Raw genomic sequence first — 19962 nt, 5'->3', positions numbered from 1 at the left:
GTAAATTAAATTAATATTTTTTCAATGACTGAATTAATTGAAATAAAGGGAATTCAGAATTTCTTTGGTTTAAATAATTTTTTGGTAATCCGTCATGTAGGTCTTAAATTTCAATCTTTATGGTCTTAAAAAGGTCTTAAATCTGACTTACTGAAACCCACAAGAACCCTGTGTAGGATGACACAAGTATCTATCAACAAGGAATAGTGGAATACTGGTGTTTAAACTTTTTCACTGCAGTATTTGAACCTTTATACATGAAAGGAGCTTGTCCTTGCATCACTTGCTCTAACCTTTTGAGCTACCAGAGAAATCGTCTTTAACTTATTTAGACACATTAATGATTCATATGTATGTAAAAGCTTAAACACCATCAGAGATGGAAATAATCTGGGTGGAAAAGTATACCTTAACTCGATCTGTCTAGGTTGTTGTAGGGTGGATCAATCATCCACAATTATCCTTTCCTGTGGGCTCAGCTGCCTTACCTGAAAGCCCCATGTCCTTACAACCCAGACACATTAGCCCAGTCATCCAGACCTGGCACACTATCCGAACATTTAAGACAGGACTTCAACATGGGAAAAAAAAAGAAGATTTTTAAGGACATTATTTTTTCACTTGAGTTTATTTGTAACAAATGAAACTTGTGTCGACAAAGACCACACTTCCATACAGACCTTTTTTTTCCCGGTTGCACACCACGGGAGAACCGACATAAGAAAATAAAAAGCACTTGTTTCACTCGGAAAAGAAAACCCCTCAAAAGTTTACATGTACAGATCAAATATCGTATGTACGATGGAAATAACCGATTTGTTTAGCACACTATTCATTTTTTTAATACCTTGAATTCACTCCAGTTGAATTCATTCACATGAGGTGTGGGAAGGTTGGGAGACTTAATTCTCTGTGATAATTTTGTGGGACAACAATTCCACTGTGACATGCCGCACACACATGGTAGTGTCATAATCTGTGATTTCTGGTGCAGGCTTAACCTCCCATTCAAATACAATATATCTATTAAAACTTTGATTTACCTTATAATTACTTCATCTATTTACCTAAACGTTACTCTTAGTGTTCTGTGTTATTTACATATGCACACTGCTGTGATAATTTAGAGTTTCTCTTTACTGAGTTCAAGTAACATTGTCAAGAGTGAGTATTGGAGACAATGGGGTAGTATTAACTAGTGCATAGTAGAAAGAGAGAAAGTGCAATTCTTCCCATACATGTGCAACGGAGGGGACTTCTCAAACGTGGTACCATGCATATAAAGACGAGGACGTGTATCACTGTCAGATGGTGGGCAATACCTAAACTGAGTGAAGCGATGAATGAAAAGGAGGAGTGTTCCAAACAATGCTCGACTGTGAAGAGAAATGATGAAAGAACTACAACCTCTCTTGTCATTGAAGGAATGAAGGATGACAGAACGAATAAACACAAAATTGAACGACAAGTTTAACCTTTTTTTTTCTTCTTTTTTTTCTTTTTTTTACCGGAACCAAAGCCTGTCTTTGTGTGTTGTGAGCTTTTCTTTCTCTCCAGTCTGACTAAAAAAAGCCATTGTCGTTTAACTTCACATGGAAGTCTAAAATAGCCAAGTACTGGATGTGTGTGCCTCAGTGTCGTCTCCCTCTCTCTGGTGCCAAAGTTGGTCAAATTCATTAAACTCCACATGGCCGAATACATGAGAGTCCAACTAAGTTCAACCCTGAATACACACCAAGTTTAGACAAATGAAATAGGACTTTGAAATCATATTAATCCCTACTAAGCTTAACACTGCTTGCACTGCACTGCTTTAAAAAACAAATACTCCCATTGACCAGTACAATTGTTCCTCAAACCCCTGACGGATGTTTCTCTTACCTCAATGGCTTCTTTTGCTCTCTTGGCTTTGGAAATTTCCAAAATAAAAGTAGTTGTTTGTTTGTCTAAATGGAAACTACTATCACCCTTCCAAATAGAAAACTTCACAGCCCAAACATAAAATATACAAAAATACCTTCACTGAAAAGCAACAAAACCATACAGACTACATAAACAATGACATTCTGGTAAACACACATACATACATAACACAAAAACCGTCAAAGTAATTTTATCAAAATAGGCGTGTGTAATATAAGGCACTATAAATCTAAAATCAAAATACGTATTTTATGCTGTTGAATTATGAGTCGTATCATTCATTTGTTGCTGTGACACATTAAAGGATGACATCGTATAGAGACAAATATTGACTTCCTGGGTTGGTTCCATTGATTGGACACATTAAATGTTAGTGGGTACCGTATTTATCATAGCACCCTTGTGCCTGGAAAGATACATTATCATTGTTTATGGCATAACTGTAGTTAGTGACTTATAAAAAAAAAATATATATATATATAATAGAACATCTAGTTATTATTGCACACTGAATCAGACAAGAGTGAAAAGTCTTATAATGGTGAGCATTCCAGTGAAAAAGATACCCTTAACCTCCCTCCCTTCCCTCCTCCCTCACCTTCCTCCCTCACCTTCCTCCTTCACCTTCCCTCCTCCCTCACCTTCCCTCCTCCCTCCTTCCACCCTTCTTTACCTCCCCAATTGAAAATGAAAAAAAGAATCTCTTTGTGAAGCGTATTTGGACATATATAAATACTTCTATCTATCTACTTCTGTGCATAAGTCTGTACTGTTCTGATATCTGGGCCTCTCTCTCGTCCATAGGTATACACTGTATACATCCCTGCCTGGTGGGAGAATGGAGTTTGCTAGCAGCAGGTTCATACTTCCACGGTCCCTGTAAAAATTCTAAATGGCTGCCCTGTGTGCACCTCTACTGACACTTATAGAATATGAGAGGGTTAGGAGGACAAGAGAAGCTAGCAACTCTGGAGATGGTGTCAAAAAAAGAGTGACATAATACAGGAGAGTGACAGTCAATGACTGTGATTTGTTTCACACTGGTTTTGATTGTACACGTTTAAAACAGTACAGGAGTAAAAAAAAAAACCCACACAACGTTGTCGGAATACAAAAAAAACATTTGCCACCTTGTCCTCATTTTGTTTAAGCGGACAATGTCACAGGTCAGTAAAAATAAAAATAAAATACATATTGTAATATCCAGTTTTCTTTTTTTCTCCAAAAAACAAGATTGACAGATCTATACAGTACTAAAAAACTAAATTAATATTTTACTTTGTGGTATATGTTTACATCTCAAAGTGAAACATAAGGTTGAAATGGTGGTTATTATTATTGTAGAAAGAGAAATATTTTTCATTCACCAGAAACAACAGTCTGTTCCCACATAAAGACTGGGTGTGTCCTTTTTTTCAAAATTTGGAGGTGTCTTATCTGCAACACTATGGTGTGTTCAGGGGTCTCAAGCCTCGCGTTGGCAATTTCTGATCGTCAAAAGTCTCTCAAAATATCTCCCACTTGTTCCTTCAAGTACCTTTAACTGCTGAATCACCCAGAATGGGGGTTTCTATATGTTTTTCTCTTTGAGAAATCCCTAAATATCCTGTGAGGGTCAGTCACTTTATGTAATCCGGTTCTAACGGTTTGTTCAAACCATGTAGGGTGGAGATGAATGTTCCTTCCATAACAAAGTGGTTTGAGCACTGAGAAACAGCACTGTGATGTAAATAAAACCTCCATTGTTTTCCAGGATATTGGATGGAACCAGAGTGGGAGATTGTTCTTCAACAACTTGATGACAGACCGGGTGTGTAGAAGGGGAGGGCGGGTGGTGGTAGGAGCAGGAGCATGGATGTGGCAGCTACCAGGTCAGACAGTTATTTATGGCTCACAAGAGGTGCTCTTTCTCGAGGGGGGCGGGGGTTGGGGGGTGGGGGGAGTAGCCAGTGGTCCCCTCGTCCCTGGATAGTAATGGCCAGATCTCCAATGACACCCTAAGCCCCAGTGCCCAATACTGGAATGGAGGGACCCTTAGAGCACTGCGCAGGGTGCAGGGTGCCATTTTGGATGTGGCCGGAGAGACTATGTTGCATAGTGGTCGAAGCTACCCAGGTATTCCAGACTGGCCCGGTAGCAGAACTGGTACTGGTCCTGAAATTAGACAAAACCACGTGCTATCAGCATGGAGCTGCTCTTTACTTCCTGGTGTGTGTGTTGGTGTGTGTGTGGGTTGGTGTGTGTAGGTGTGTATAGGTGTGTGACATGAGAGAATGAGGTGACAGGAGGACACCGGCAAATATAGAGTGAGTGTGTGTATGTAAGGAGGAGAAACTGTGTGTGTGTATCTCACCTCTGTCTGTACTGTGGCAGGTCTCTGGGTCCGCAGCATCTTGACTGTCTGGAAGATGTCCACCACGCCCTCGTAGCGCATCCTCTCCAGCACAATGCTCAGGGTGATGAAGACCCCCGTCCTCCCCACGCCCGCACTGGACCACACGCACACACACACACACACACACACGCACACAAATACAAATATGACCCACAGGTTATAAAAAACAGGTAAAAAAAATAGGAAGAACTACAGTATCATAATGAATGTGTTTTTTTAATATTCAGATTTGTGCTGTTTGTACGTGAAATGCTACATTTGAAAGAATACATATTTGTATATATAATATTACACGAGGATGGACCAATGAAGCTGCGTGGTAGGCGGTTTCTTACCTACAGTGCACTGTTATTGGCCCATCCTGGCCAAACTGCTCTTTCGTTTTGTGCACTTGACCAATGAAATCAATGAAACCCTCGCCTGACTTTGGCACTCCTTGCTCTGGCCAATCAGTGAACTGAAACTGACGAACTGTCCGTGATTGGCCATCCTGAAATAAACACATTTTCCAATTGGTATTTAAAATCAATTGAACACAACATTCTGTCACAAACACACACACTTGCACAACACACACGCTCACCCTGGCATCAGTGACTTTGAACTCTCGAAGGATGTACTGGGGCATGTTGTACTCTGCCATGGGGTCCACCACAAAGTACTGGTATCGTGCTGAGCGCTCAGCTGGCCAGTACTGGTGACACTTCTCCTGCAGGGGGCGCACCAGTTTACAGACACATGTTTAGACATGGTACTATATAATTCATGGTATTATATCCAGTATTGATAACAGACTTTTGTTGCCACATAGGGGTTTCAATGTATGCAAGTGCATTTGGGTTTGTGTGTACATGTGTGTGTGTGTGTGTGTGTGCTTGTCTGTCTTTGAGTCATAATCTGGTACTCACAGAGCCCCTCTCTGTGAAACTCTAATGGTCATTGTTAACCTGTAAGTGTGCGGATGGGTGTGTGTGTGTGTGTGTGTGTGTGTATGTGGGTGTGTGTGTGTGTACCCGTCCCATCTCCCTCAGCTTGGTGAGCATGACTACGATGGTGGAGTTGTGTTCCCAGAGCATCCTCCAGTAGTCCTCTGTAGTCTCTGCCAGTGGCCCCTGGGTAGCAATATAGGCCCTCTGTTGCCTGTACACACACACACACACACACACACACACACACACACACACACACACACACACACACACACACACACACACACACACACACACACACAGACCTTGTTATGGTTACACTCTCAAGCCATTCATAGGTATGAAGAGACCAGTGTATTATGGGTCATTTCAATTGTAACTCTGACCCTTGACTACTTGGTTACGGGTCTACTCACCTGTATCCGTCTATGAAGCTGGCATTGATGTAGTCTGAACCTTCCACCCCTCTGATTGGCTGCAGACAGACTCGGGTGGTCTCATAGGGCATGATGTTGACCAACCGGTTCTTGAACTTGTTGCAGGGCAGGTTAGCGCTCACAAAGCGGGAGGTGTGCGCCATCGCGCTGGCCAATCGCTAAGAGGGGCGGCAAACAAACAGTGTGACATAGGGGCTTCTAATGGCTGTAATACCATCATGTAGGAATGGTTTGGAACATTGTACCGTACAGAGGCATGAGCAAAAACCTAACTTGCATGTTACCAAGAAGGGGCCCAGGACCCCTAAAAACCACATTGTTCTTTGTCGGTGGAAGGATGGTGGGATAGGGAGGGGGTAGGGAGTGGAGAGGAAGGAGAATGGAGGGAGAAAAACCACAGGCCCCACACTGTCTCCACACAAACACACACATGTGAACCAGAGTTGATCCTGCCTCAGGAAACCCCCCAGGCGCAATTAAATTCACACACACACACACACACACACACATACACACACACACACATACACACACACACACACACACACACATACACACACACACTGACCGAGGATTGACACTGGTGAAAAAGAAACGAGAGAACAACAGACGACTAAACCAGGATGGAGGGACAGACTGAGAGGAAACCGCAGACAGAGGACAGAAAGAAGAGGCTTCAAAACCCTCATCTGATCCTAACAACGCTCATGGGTTCCATTCTCTTCACCTCAACACAGACTGGGGCACATCCTCTCCCCACCATCAAAGACAGGTTACAATTTACTGGGGGTGTGTGTGTGTGTGTGTGTTGAGTGGGGGGTTATTTGGTTACCATTACTAAATCATCCAGACAGAGCCAGTGTGTCCACACAATTAACTATATTGATTGCAGACCTTCAACAAACATCAACAAAAGACCCTTTTTAATATGAAATTCCGTTTTTCTGTCCAAGGCTGTTCTGTCTAAGAATATAGGGTATAAACTGTCCATTCAGTAATCCACTTTTTGTGTGGATTACTGAATGGGCATTCACTGTGAACCAGGCTACATACAATTTCAAAGGTTTTACTATTTTATTCCACTGTATCTAACTTGTTCTGGGTTTTGTGTTTTTCAGTTGGTTGTCAAAGTTGGCAACACTCAAGCACACTCAATGGCATATTCAGTATATTACATTTGATAAATGTTACAACTGCCTAGAATGCTTGATGCCTCGCACTCATCTGAGCCCACAGGTCAAACTTTTATCAGAACCTTCCGGACCATGTTCTACGCTGCATCCTCCTCCTCACCTTGAACTCCAGCTCCATGCCTGTGGCGTTCTCACCGGGCTCCATCTGGGTCAGCCGCTGGATGTAGGCGTAGAGGTTGCGTGCGGGCACCTCAGTGTTGCCGCAGGCAACCGCCTCCAGCAGGGCATCGTGGATGAAGACGTACTGGTCCTCCGTCTGCACCATGTAGTTCCGCTGCGAGCGCATCAGGGTCACATGACCGTAGATGTCTAGCGTCTTCTCCTGCTTGATGCGCTCCGTCATGGCGTCGATGACGATGAAGCAGCCCGTGCGGCCCACGCCGGCACTGGAGGAGGGGGAGGAGGAAGGAGGAGGGAGAGAGGAGGGAGAGAGGAGGGGGAGGGAGGAGGGAGAGAGGAGGAGGGAGAGGAGGAGGGAGAGAGGAGGAGGGAGGAGGAGGAGGGAGAGAGGAGGGAGAGAGGAGGGATAGAGGAGGAGGGAGGAGGAGGAGGGAGAGAGGAGGGAGAGAGGAGGGAGAGAGGAGGAGGGAGAGAGTAGGGAGAGAGGAGGAGGGAGAGAGGAGGAGGGATAGAGGAGGAGGGAGGAATAGGAGGGACAGAGGAGGGAGAGAGGAGGAGGGAGGAGGAGGGAGAGAAGAGGGGGAGGAGGAGGGAGGAGGAGGGGGAGAGGAGGGAGAGAGGAGGGGGAGGAGGGAGAGAGGAGGGGGAGGAGGGAGAGAGGAGGGGGAGGAGGAGAGAGGAGGGAGAGAGGAGGGGGAGGAGGGGGAGGAGGAGGGAGAGAGGAGGGAGGAGGAGGAGGGAGAGAGGAGGGGGAGGAGGAGGAGGGAGAGATGAGGGAGGAGGAGGAGGGAGAGAGGAGGGAGAGAGGAGGGAGGAGGAGGGAGAGAGGAGGGAGGAGGGAGAGAGGAGGGAGGAGGAGGAGGGAGAGAGGAGAGAAGAGGAGGAGGGAGAGAGGAGGTGGGGGAAAGGGAGGAGGAAAGAAGAGGAGGACATGAGGAAGTGATGGAGGTGGGGGGGATAGGGAGGAGGAGAGAGGAAGGAAGAGGACAGGGGGAGGTGGAGGACAGGGATGAGGAGAGGGGTAGAGGAGGGAGGGTTAGGGAGTGTGAGGGAGAAGAGGACAGGGGGGTAGGGGAGGGAGGGAAGACAGAGAGAGAGCATGGCAACTAGTCATTCCTGCTGTGCTGGCTGTCTGAGGAAGGAGACTGACCATGCAGGTTTCTCTAAGTGAATGAAAGCCCTGCATTTCCCTACCTTAAACCTTGAGTGTGTGTGTGTGTTTTTGAAACTGTGTGTTTGTGTACAGAGAGAGAGAAAGAGAGGGAGAGCAATGGATTATGAACTGGATCTGGAGCAGACGCTGGTTGTTATGGAGTCCTGTATGAGCTAATTCAATTTGATGGCTAATCCGGTTACACACTATCTCACTGGCAGGTTTCCTGTCCGTGTTTATGGTATCTCCCTCTGCTCGATTCCCATCTCTGTACTCACTGTCTCTCTCTCTCTTTCACACACGCACACGCTGCAGCACTCACCCTTTCTCATTCACTATTTACTTCCCCCTCTCTCTTTTTCTCCTTCCCCAGTCTTCCTCACTTTCTATCCCACTTTCTCTCTCTTTTTTATGTCTCTCTCGTTCCCTTCATCTTCCCTCTGTAATCATCTGATAACCGCTCCATTCATGCTTCTCTGCCGTGTTCCAACTTCTGCAGAAGCACCAATCATTTCGACCGCCTTCTCATTTCAATAGTTTAAACTTGTGAACTCAAACGAAGTGGGCCCAGCTTAGCACGTAAACAGTAAACAGTGAAATCCACTTATGGAAATGAAACACATTGCTGGTCTCTTGAAAAATAAAAAATATATATAGGCAAGAAACTCAGCAAGAAAGTGGAATGTGGGATTGTGAAAAGATTTGTGGGTTTGTGGGTTTGTCACATGGGGAACGTTTCCTCTTTTTTTTACATTCCTGTTCTGTGTGTTTGTGTGATTGGTGTCTAGTACCTAGCTTGCTGAGATGAACAAGAAATTAGTCCCATTGGGACATTAAAAGCAAAGCAAAGACAAAAATGTCAGATTGTTTTGTTTGACACTATTGTAAAATAGGCCTACAGTACGTGAGTGAATGAGTTTGCAAGATTGATTAAACACATTAGATCTGTGCACACGCGCACGCACACACACGCACACACAGACACACAGTTTCCCACCTGCAGTGGACTACCATGGGACCGGCGTCTGGAGGGTTGCAGGCCTTCACCCTGCGCAGGAAGGCCAGGAAAGGAGTGGGATGCTCGGGCACGCCGTGGTCCGGCCAGGCTGTGAACTGGAACTGACGTACCTCTCGCTTCTCACTGGAGCCACTCTGTGGGGTTACACACACACACAGATGTACAAATACATCCACACACGATCGCACACACAGTGTTTATACACACCCAATCAGGCGTACACACACAGATGTACAGACACATGTACAGACGTCCAAACAGAGCCAAATGATTGGACACACAGACGCACACACATACAAGCAAACACACACACACACCTTATAGAGGGCGAAGGTCCTGACGGAGTAGGTGGCTAGCTCCACTGTGTCCAGCAGGGTGACCTGGATGAGTCCGTAGGTCTCTGTACCTCTGCTGGGCCAGTACTGGTCACACTTCACCTAGAAAGAGACAGGCAACCGTGTGAGAGAGGGGAGACGCACGAGACCACCCCTACGCTCCACCAAAGTGGGGAGTGTGTGTGAGTTTGGAGGGAGGGGTTTGGGGAGTGTGTGTGAGTTTGGAGGGAGGGGTGTGGGGAGTGTGTGTGAGTTTGGAGGGAGGGGTGTGGGTAGAGTGAGGCCTAGTTGTGCTGAAGGTACATCTTTATTTGATGTGCTCTCTTTGTAAGCCTCCAGTATTCTGATCTCAGATCTCCAATAAATTGCTATGGACTTTCAAAGAGGCTTGCAAATTTATCAGTGACAAGATGATATCTTTCTTAGTAGCTACTACAGTAAGTGCTTATTTGATTCTTGGTGTACATAGCCTACATTTACCACAGCAAAATTGCACACCAAAACCCAACATGCTTCAGCACCACACTGCATCAAATTCCACGTATCAGGCGGACATATTTGTAGTGCTGTTACTGCCTTGGGGACCGCAGAGTTGGAGAGGGGGTTAAAAAGATCCCCTGGAGAGGCCTTGGCAGAATCAGGCCAAACCAAAAGCCAGGGTATGTGCTGATCTCTCCACTTTCACATCAAAGACAGGCAGGCCTCGCTCTGCATTCCCCTCATCGAGACTGGGATTATGCCTTTGGAACGGGATGGAGGGCTGTAATTACTGTCTTTCACTGTCGTTTTCCCATCATGCCTGAGACACGGGCTGACTGTGATTATGGCTGCGTCCCACAGAGCCAGGCTTCTGACTGCCAATGAAACGGGATGATGGAGCACACTCTGAGGCTTGGAGTGCTAGCTCTGTTACTAAAACTCAATGAAACAAACCCAGGGGCACATTGTTGGGTCGTTTCACACTACGATAATTATGTTGCAGAAAAGCATTCAAATCATTCGTTAGGTGTATGTCATGTTAGTCAAACTCTGTGCTTTCTCCAAAAATTCAACCTGAATTCTACCTGAACACCCTTTGAGGTAGGTCCATGGAGTGGTATTTGTTTTTTATGCTAGCTCCCTTGAAAAGTTGTATATGTGCTCTACAGCCTGCACTTGACCAATATATCACATTGCTGCCTCGGGAAATGACTTTCCTCCCACATAACATGATTGGTATTAGAAGTGTAGAAAACACACATGCATGACATTACTATCAGTGGTACGAGTGCTCTTCAGACATACTGTGGTCAAGATACAAACTTTGTCGTGTGCTCGTGGGTGTGTCTGAACGTGTGTTTTCGGCATTCTCAGTGCATGTGAAGGAGAGGAATAAGCCAAGGAGAGAGGAGACAAAAGAGAGGGATGAGTAGAAAAACATGAACGAAACATTGTGGAGGAAGCAAGCGAGGGAAAGAGAGAGAGACAGAGAGAGAGAGAGAGAGAGAGAGAGAGAGAGAGAGAGAGAGAGAGAGAGAGAGAGAGAGAGAGAGAGAGAGAGAGAGAGAGAGAGAGAGAGAGAGAGAGAGAGAGAGAGAGAGAGAAAGAGAGATCTTGCCTTAGAGAAGAAATAGGAAGGCATCTGGGGGTTCAAACAGACACAGAGACAGTTGGAAAGTTGGAAAAGAGAAAAAGCTTCAACATTTTACAGTTCATTCAGTTTAGTAGAATGAGAGAGTGGTTGAGGTTAAAGGAAAACATTTGTATTCTCAGACAACTTTACGACACCACCAAAAAAGGTTTAACATCATGCTGAAGACATTAAGAGTTCATTTTCTGAGGGGAATAAGGCTCCTCTCTAGAGGGAGTGGCGTGTAAAACCATTACGTTTAAAGGTAACCTGACTAAATGAGTTCTTCCTACGCAGCCTTGAGATTACTCCCACACAAGAAGCATTTCCTGTCCACACTACTTATAATGCAGTCACTTCCACAGATGACAGCTGCAATCTTTCTTAACATCTAGCAGAAATGTTCCCCCTCAAATGAAGTTCTAATCACTATGTTAGTGTTTGAGTTAGAACAAAGGGTCACGAAAAAAAGCTGATTTCCTAAAGAACTATTATTTCAAAATTACTTTGTTTCATTCAAACAGAAATCCTTTATCTTTAAAGACACTCTAATGACCCATGAACCCTTTCTCGTTTACACAAGTCGCAACGGAACAAGATTCTACGTATATAAAGTTGTCCAGTTTACCAAATTATTATTGTTGGTGTGTGGAAGGAGGGGAGGGGATGGGATGGGAAAACACATTGCAGCTACATGGCAAAATGGCCCCCGGCAGTCTGAGCTCCCCTTACCCGGGACTTCTCCTCTAGCTTGGTCATCATGATGATGTTGGCCGTGTGCTGCTCCCACACCAGACGCCAGAAGTCGCAGAACGTCTCTGGCAGAGAGCCCTGCGTGGCGATGTAAGCGTTCTGGCGCCGGTAGCCATCGATGTAGTTGGCGTTGATGTAGTCACCTCCCGGAATGCCTAGGCGAGCAGAGCAGAGGGGGAGGGGAGGGGGGGAAAGTTAGCTACATTTGTATAACTGGGTAAGAGGTTGATTTGAGTGGCATGACCATGTTTGGTGTTGAATGCTCCTTCCGTGCATGTGTTTGTGTGTGTGTGAGGTGAGTCATAATCTCAGAGCATTTTGTGTTGTCTGGTGGGGCCTTAATACGAGTTAAAACCTGTTCATATCAGCTCAACAACGACCCATGTGGATTGAGAACTATGGCTGCATCTTCGTAGCTGTGGGTGTCCTAAGTAAACGGCCATTTTCTTCTCTGAATCACTCTAAGAAGATCATCACCCTAATCTCTCTGTACTGAGAGTCTGTCCCTTTGAATGGAAGTAGGACGGGAATCTCTGTGTAAGACCCGGGTGACAGTGCTTGTCCTGGAGGGGATTGTGTGTAAGCGTGCGCATGTGTGTGCCTGTGTGGGTGTGCGTGTGGGGGATGAGTGTGTGTGTGGAGGTGATTCAGGATCAGTCCTAATACCGTAATCCCAAAAATCACAGAATCACTGCACACGCACGCACTCGCGCGCACACACACACATCCACACACATCCACACACACACACACACACACACACACACACACTGTAGCCCTGACCTTATTCTGAATAGCCTGAACCCTTGGCCAGAACACTGGGAACTCTCTTGACTCTCTGAAACTCTCCGAGGACAGTTTATAAAAACGACCAAACACAGTCTAACTGCTGGGCCATTACATTTACAGAGGCAGCTTTCTTCTGTGTCAGCTAACATTACTGATGAGCCGGCAAACTGACAACCTGCCTCCAACTAACCTTACGCTCCCAACATCTGGTCTCCCTCGCGGACACACACACCCCGCATTAATATACACACACAAACACTCCAAATGACAGTGTATTTTCCCCTCCTGCCTTGTTTGAAGCAGCAGAAACAGAAGGTAGGAAGGGCTAGAGGCATGGTGATCAACCGCGGTCTTGAGACTGGCTGCTTGGCTACAAGCTTTGATGTGCCACGGCTTCACTGCACGGGAGAAGCTGCTCTGTGCAGACATGAGATAAAACAGAGGAGCTGAGACAAGCTTCCGTCCCTCTTTGACTAGCGCGCGTGTGTGTGGTGTGTACGTGTTTGTCAGTGTGTCATTGTGCATTTGAATATGCCTGCGCGTGCACTGTATGTGTGCGTGAATCATTGTGTGTATGTGAGCGGGTGTGTGTAAGTGTCTTAGCATGTGTGTGTGTGTGTGTGTGTATGTTAGTATCTGTGAGCATCTCTGTGTTAGCATCTGTGTGTGTTAGCATGTGTGGGTTTGGGTGTGTGTGTACTGCTGAACTGACAGAAAGACAGACAAGCAGAGCTCCAGGATTGGTGGGGGTGGAAGGGCTGCTCACACATGCTCTGCCTTGATAAGGCTCATCTGTCTGGGCTCAGCCTCCCACTGAATCCCCCTCTCCACTCTCGAGCTGCCAGTTACCCTGACTGCCTGGGGTTTTTCTGAGGTAGGTGTATGTGTGTGTGTGCGTATGTGTGTGTGTGTGTGTGTGTGTGTGTGTGTTTTTAATGCAGAAAGGTTTCCTTTAGTCCCACAAGTACATTAGACTTTACAAAACCTCAGTACTCCACATTTTGTCTCCTTTCTTGCGGCATCTGGAATCTGGTTCATCTTTACTGTAAGTAAATCATCAACTATAGGGAGTCAGATGGCTGAGCGGTGAGGGAACCGGGCTAGTAATCTGAAGGTTGCTAAATCGATTCCCGGCTATGCCAAATGACGTTGTGTCCTTAGGCAAGGCACTTCACCCTACTTGCCTCGGGGGGAATGTCCCTGTACCTACTGTAAGTCGCTCTGGATAAGAGCGTCTGCTAAATGACTAAATGTAAATGTAAGTACAGCAGACATTTTGTGCCTGGTTTCCTCCTTTAACATTGGAGGTTGAGGAAACTAACTTACCCTCAATGCTGGAGAGCATGACGCGGGAGTGGTCGTATGCGATGACGTTAGCGTAGCGGTTCTTTGGCTTGTTGACCTCCAGGTTGGAGTGCTCCCAGGTGAACTGCTGACCGGGATCTATCGACTGAAACACACACACACCAAGTAGATTAGGAAACTCCTAAAAGTCATCCATTGAGTCGATTACCATTGGTGGTAAAAGGGTTAGAGCTGTAACTGTTCTTTGACCAGAGTTGTTAGTTGGGGTAGATGGTAATTGTAGTTTAACCAGAGTTGTTAGTGTGGGAAGATGGTAATTGTAGTTTAACCCACACAGTTAGTGAGGGGAGATGGTACTTGGAGTTAACCAGAGCGGTTAGTTGGAGGAGAGACAGACATGAGGTCATTTCATGGACTCCAAATGGAAGGAGAGAAGTAATTTGGTCATTCTAAATATTTTACCCTGTATAATTATGGTTTGGTTGAAGCATATGGAAGACTGGGGGGATTAGAAATGTGTGTGTGTAAGTGTCTTTGTGTGCGTGTGTCTGTGTATGTATGTGTCTGGGGAATTTATCTCTATTTACTGCTCACTATCATGTGTGTCTGATTATGACACCGAAATCACCCATAATCTCTCTCCCCATCCACTTCTCTTTCTTTCTCTCTCTCTCTCCATCCTTTTCTCCTTAGGGGTTAAAGCTGGACGAAAGTAAACAGTCATGCAGAGAAAATGTGTGGCTCTTCTGTGTCTAACTCACACCACAATTACCCTCCCTCCCTCCCTCCCTCCCTCCCTCCCTCCCTCCCTCCCTCCCTCCCTCCCTCCCTCCCTCCCTCCCTCCCTCCCTCCCTCCCTCCCTCCCTCCCTCCCTCCCTCCCTCCCTCCCTCCCTCCCTCCCTCCCTCCATCACTCCCTCCCTCCATTACTCCCTCCATCACTCCCTCCCTCCCTTCCATCACTCCATCATTTTTTCCGCTGCTCTCTCTCATTATTCTCTTGCTTCGCCTTCTCATTCGTCAATCCCCCATTTTCTCATCATTTTTCTCCCTCCATACCTCTCCCCCTCTAACCCATCGTTCGGTCAATTAGGCCCTTAGGGTCTGTATGGGATTCCACAACCAGCTATAGCTGGATATAGAGAAACATCAGGGAAGCACAATTCATTGCCCTCTAACCTCTTGGAGAACACCGACACTTTCTTTTATGTGGCTAGCTTGTTCTGAAATAGTAGAAGGGATGTTTTGGAAGTTTTGGTGGATTAAACAACATCGTTCGGACTCTGTCAGGAAATTCTTTAGCTATAGCTCAAAGAGCTACGAGTCTGGTTTGTGTTGTGTCATGCCTGTCTGCGTATGTTCCTTGCTCCTGATGGCTCTCTTTCTCTCTTGTCTTTGACTCTCACTCTGTCTCACTCTGTCTCACTCTGTCTCACTCTGTCTCTCTCCCCCCATTTTCCTTCTCCCTCTCTGATTCTCTCTTGTCTGATTCTCTCGTCATTCAAGCGTGAAAATAAAAGACTGATAACCATCTGCCTGTAAGCAGCTCTTTGAGTTGGCAATTTATATTTCCCTGCCTGGTGTTCTTCTTCAGTGAATACATTTGTTCTCATGCTCGCAATATGGAAACTAAAGATATACTGAAAGAGAAAGAGACAAAATATAAGTGTTTTTGACATGAAATCAGTCTCTAACTGAAGTATTGAAACGGTATGTTTTTGTTAAGGGATGTATGTGGGAGAGCCTACTGAACATGACGACTGACAATGAGCATGAGACTGACATCTGGAACACAGTGTGAAGTCGCGCTACGCCTTCAACAAAAGGCCTTGCGCAAAACCTATCGAGGCCTGATATACGGTAATACCGAAGGATCTGCAGAGGATCTTTCCGCTTGAAAACGAATCTAAATGAATGCGAAGCTGTTAGCGGGCAACTACACAGGCGGTAACATCTCATGTTCCACTGTACCTCATACTCCTGAGAGAACTTGAGGTTGTCGTTGGCTTTCAGACGCTCCACATGTTCCTCCAGCTCAGACATGGGCACAGGCGGATGGCACGTCATGGCTGCTCAGGATGGAGAGAGAGCAGGAGAGAGACAGACAGAGAGACCAGGCGGGAGAGAGAGAGTGGCAGAGAGACAGACAGAGAGACCAGGGGGGAGAAAGAAGCGGAGAGACCCTTTAGAGTTGTATACAAAACTCCTTGCGGGAAAGATTGGAGCCGAACAAAACGCAGTTCAGGAGCACTTTAGATAAATGCTAGCAGGGCAGCAGCTAATGGAAAAATGAATCTTGTTATGCGTCGAGCTTCCCTTAAGAGCAGAAGAGCCCATGTTATGAACAATGTTATGGAGGAAAAACACTTCTCCTCAGCGAAAAAAAAAGGATCAAATCCTAATTCAGCTTGACAACACAAAGAGTTTTAAGAAGCATTTATTAGCATGTATGAGTAGTTACTCTGACATATCAGAGAGTCTGGGTCTTGTGCTGGATGGGATGAACAAAATGAGGGTTAGTGAGCCTGACAAAGAGAGACAGATAGTAAAAGAAAGGGATAGAAAGAGAACTAGGGCTGAGACCAACTAACTTGATAGACGGCGGTAGCCGCGGTAAACTGAAACACGGTAACCTGGAAACACAAACAAATACAGTAAACACTAGGAGTGTGTGTGTGTGTGTACATGCCTAGAAGAAGCATGTGTGCCAGTGTTGTGGATGCTTATATCTATGTGTGTGTGTGTGTGTACCTGGGGTCTGGAAGTTGATCCTGCGTAGCTCCACAGGGTCAGTGGGGTGGTGAGAGGACATGGCCTTGCTGCAGGGGAAACTCCCCTTCCTCCCCTCAGCTTCCGCCCTCTTCCTGTAAACAACAAAACAACAATTGCCCATATTTTGGTCAGGTATTCGATATCACACCGGGGCAAAGCGCTGAAGTTAGATGTGCTGAAGTGATCATATTTTAGGTCTTCTTACCTGTCAGGTTTGCTGTTGTCACATGTGAGTAAGACGTGAGGAGACACACAGACACAGGGAAAGAACAACAACATTGGATTATCAAAAGAAACACTGGAAAATAAGATGCCCACATCCGTTATCTCTCTCCCTCATTCTCTCTCATCCCAGCCCTTAGCTACAATATTATATCTATTTTTCGGAGCAAGAATTCTGTCTTCCTCCACCCCGTTCCCCTCTCCCGCTCCCTCCCTTGTCCTCTCACCTCTTGAAGAGGAGGATGGCGATGACGATGCAGACGATGAAGATGACGGCAAGCACGGGTCCCACCACCCACAGAAGCCCCTCCTCCTCGTCAATGATTGGTTGGGGATCCACGTCCGAGGAGGTCACAGGGTCAGAGTAGGGGCTGGTGGCGTACATAGTCTGCCAAAGACGGAGAGAGTAGAGGGTTGGTGACCAAGTGTGTAAGTGTGTGTGCGTGTGTAAGCGTTTAAAAACAGGAACTGTAAGCTACACAGAGCCTCAGGAAGAGGGGTTTGAGTACAACAACTGTGTTTCTGTGTATGAGTGTGTGTGTGTCCAAACTCACGTTGTCAGACAGGTCCAACATCGCCAGGACAAAGAACACATACTCCTGTCCGTTCTGGAGCGGGCGGTTCCGGAAGTCACCATAGTCACGGCCATCGCCTAGGGTGAACTCCAGAGGGAGGGTCTTAAAGTGGGCGGTGACGTAAGCCTTTGGTTCTGATTGGCTGGCCTGCCTGCGAACACGAAGGGCGTGGCTCACACTGGTCCTGTTGATCTCTTTCAGGAGCTGAGGAGGAGGGGGGATGGAGAGAGAGAGAGACAGAGGGAGATGGAGAGGGAGAAAGAAGATACATAGGAAGATATGCAAAGAAAGTTACATACTCAAAGAAAGGTTTAGTCATCATCACCACTATGATCTACATCACCTACACAGATCCTCATCCCCTTCCTCCTTATTCATCATCATCATCATCATCATCATCATCATCAGAGCCACTCTGCCACTCCTCTCCATCCCCAGCACCTCTCTGTCTCACCTCGTCCAGGTTCATCTGGTCAGGTTCCTCCCATGGCTTCAGGAACTTCCCTCCTCTCTGCTTCCTCAATGGCACCACCACCACATAGTAACCCCTGGGAACCAAAACACACACCTCAGTGTCTGTCTGGTTGTCTGTCTGCATGTCTGTCTGCATGTCTGTCTGCGTGTCTGTCTGCGTGTCTGTCTGCATGTCTGTCTGCGTGTTTATCTGAGTGTCCGTCCATCTGTCTGTCTGTCTGTCTGTCTGTCTGTCTGTCATTGGTGTGTATGGAGCTGTCAACAAGGCACATCCATTCTTACAACCCCTCCCTCTCCCCCTCCCCCGTCCCCTCCATCCCTCTCTCCTGCCCTCCAGTCCTCACCTGACTTTGGTGCTGGTCTGGACGGGTGGGAGTTGAACCGTGACCATGCCGTCTGCGTTGGTCTTCCCCACCAGCGTGGGCTTGGACCTCAGCACGTCCGGGGCGGTAACGGCCGTGACACGGTGCTGCAGGCCCCCGGCGCTGTTGGCCCGGTTGGTGAGGAGGAAGGAGTACTGGGTCTCTGGCTCCAGGCCCGTTATCAACTTCTGGGTTTGCTTCCCTTCTACCTCAACACTCTGGCCCTTACCATACAGGATCTGGAAAGGGAGAGAAAAAGCTTACCCACACACTCACACATGTTTGGACATACACTTACGCACATACACACACTCGCACACATGCCCACACACTCTCCAGCTTGCTCCTCCACTCACAGTGAACGGCTGAGTTGGGTTCTTGTCCTTGATCTCCCATGTCAGCAGGACAGAGGTCTTCATGGACGCCTTGACCCGGAAGTTGGTGGCAAACACTGGACAGACACAGAGAACAAGGAGACACGTTTGACCTTGAAGTCCAGACCCAACTCTCCTGCAGGAGAGTCCTGAACACCAGACCAAGCCAGGATTAAGTCGGATTCCTAAACACTGGAGTTAGTCCAGTGAAAAGGGAGTCTTAGTCCCAGACTTAGCCTGGGTCAGGCTAAGACCTAGTCTAAGCCCTTACCCGTTGACCATCCACTTTCGTAACAGTCAAAACAAGATCATTCACCAAAACGGATCTCTTACCTTTCCACAGGAGGGAGACTGGGTATCTAAGACTGCATTAACAAGACAACGACAAAGGACACTTATGATGCTCCACGTGGAATGGTGTGTGTGAGCGTGTGTGTCTGTGAGGACAGCAATTGTACGAGACCCCCCCCCCAAAAAAAAACATCCATGGTGGGCGTATCTGGGAGGGGAATGAAGGTGAACTGCTGGAGAGTGTGTGTGTGTGTGTGTGTGCCCTACCTTGGTCCAGCGGTTGCGTCCTAACCTGGACGCTAGGGCTGTAGGGCCCGGGGCCCATGGCCGTGTACGCACACACCCTGACATCATACACTGTATCGGCCATCAGAGCCTCCAACACCACGCTCGAGTCCGGCGCCGCCACGCTAACCTCCGTGGCGTTACCCCTGCCATTGATGTCCTTGTACCGCACAGTGTACTTAATGATCTTCCCGTTTTGTTCGATCAGGGGGACGGTCTTCCACGCCAGCCGGATGGAGGAGGCCGAGGCGCCCTCGGAGAGAATGTTCTGGGGGAAGCCGCTGGGGGCGTCCTCCGGCATGGTCACTTCCGTCACCGCCTCCTCACCGTACCCCATCTTGTTGCGGGCGGAGAGGCGGAAGACGTAGCTCGCCCCCTTGTGGATGTCAGGGGCAGTGTAGCGGTTCTCCTTGGTGGGGAACTCCACCACGGTGGGAGGGAGGATGTCCGCGCGGCCGTAGGTGAGGCGGTACCCCAGGAGGGGGGTGGGGGGGCTGGGAGGGGGGAACCACTGGAGCAGGGTGTTGCCCTCCTTGGTGGTGCTCACAGTCAGTTTGGGCACCTCTGGCACTGGGGGTTGCAGAGAGGGAAGAATTGTAGTGTTGAATTAAAGTGTGTGTGTATCTGTGTGTGTGTGTGTGTGTGTGT

The 19962-nt window shown here is 47.2% G+C and overlaps 1 protein-coding gene across 5 annotated transcripts in view; it reads right to left on the bottom strand.

Annotated features, from left to right (window-relative positions):
- Positions 1-609: 609 nt before the first annotated feature.
- ptprdb (protein tyrosine phosphatase receptor type Db) overlaps positions 610-19962 on the bottom strand; it is a 66565-nt gene continuing 47212 nt past the window's right edge. For 2 of the 5 annotated variants that reach the window (XM_084686647.1, XM_084686646.1), the window contains 21 exons: positions 19297-19884; positions 18721-18815; positions 18347-18603; positions 17983-18076; positions 17508-17732; positions 17181-17341; positions 16937-16948; positions 16711-16823; positions 16551-16592; positions 15931-16028; positions 13981-14104; positions 11845-12020; positions 9486-9605; positions 9148-9302; positions 6978-7263; positions 5664-5842; positions 5332-5458; positions 4902-5027; positions 4654-4808; positions 4277-4412; positions 610-4077 (listed from right to left, as the gene is read on the bottom strand). In XM_084686647.1, the coding sequence (XP_084542773.1) occupies positions 4009-4077; positions 4277-4412; positions 4654-4808; positions 4902-5027; positions 5332-5458; positions 5664-5842; positions 6978-7263; positions 9148-9302; positions 9486-9605; positions 11845-12020; positions 13981-14104; positions 15931-16028; positions 16551-16592; positions 16711-16823; positions 16937-16948; positions 17181-17341; positions 17508-17732; positions 17983-18076; positions 18347-18603; positions 18721-18815; positions 19297-19884 (3338 nt within the window). In that variant the 3' untranslated portion in view covers positions 610-4008. The remainder of the gene's footprint in view (positions 4078-4276; positions 4413-4653; positions 4809-4901; positions 5028-5331; positions 5459-5663; positions 5843-6977; positions 7264-9147; positions 9303-9485; positions 9606-11844; positions 12021-13980; positions 14105-15930; positions 16029-16550; positions 16593-16710; positions 16824-16936; positions 16949-17180; positions 17342-17507; positions 17733-17982; positions 18077-18346; positions 18604-18720; positions 18816-19296; positions 19885-19962) is intronic. The other 3 variants (XM_084686648.1, XM_084686649.1, XM_084686650.1) reach the window with 3 other exon arrangements.

Source organism: Hypomesus nipponensis, chromosome 22 (assembly GCF_054491055.1).
Source record: "Hypomesus nipponensis isolate SF chromosome 22, ASM5449105v1, whole genome shotgun sequence".
Lineage (NCBI taxonomy): Eukaryota > Metazoa > Chordata > Actinopteri > Osmeriformes > Osmeridae > Hypomesus > Hypomesus nipponensis.
Note: the sequence above shows the minus strand (reverse complement) of the source record. Positions and strands in the feature narration are given on the sequence as shown.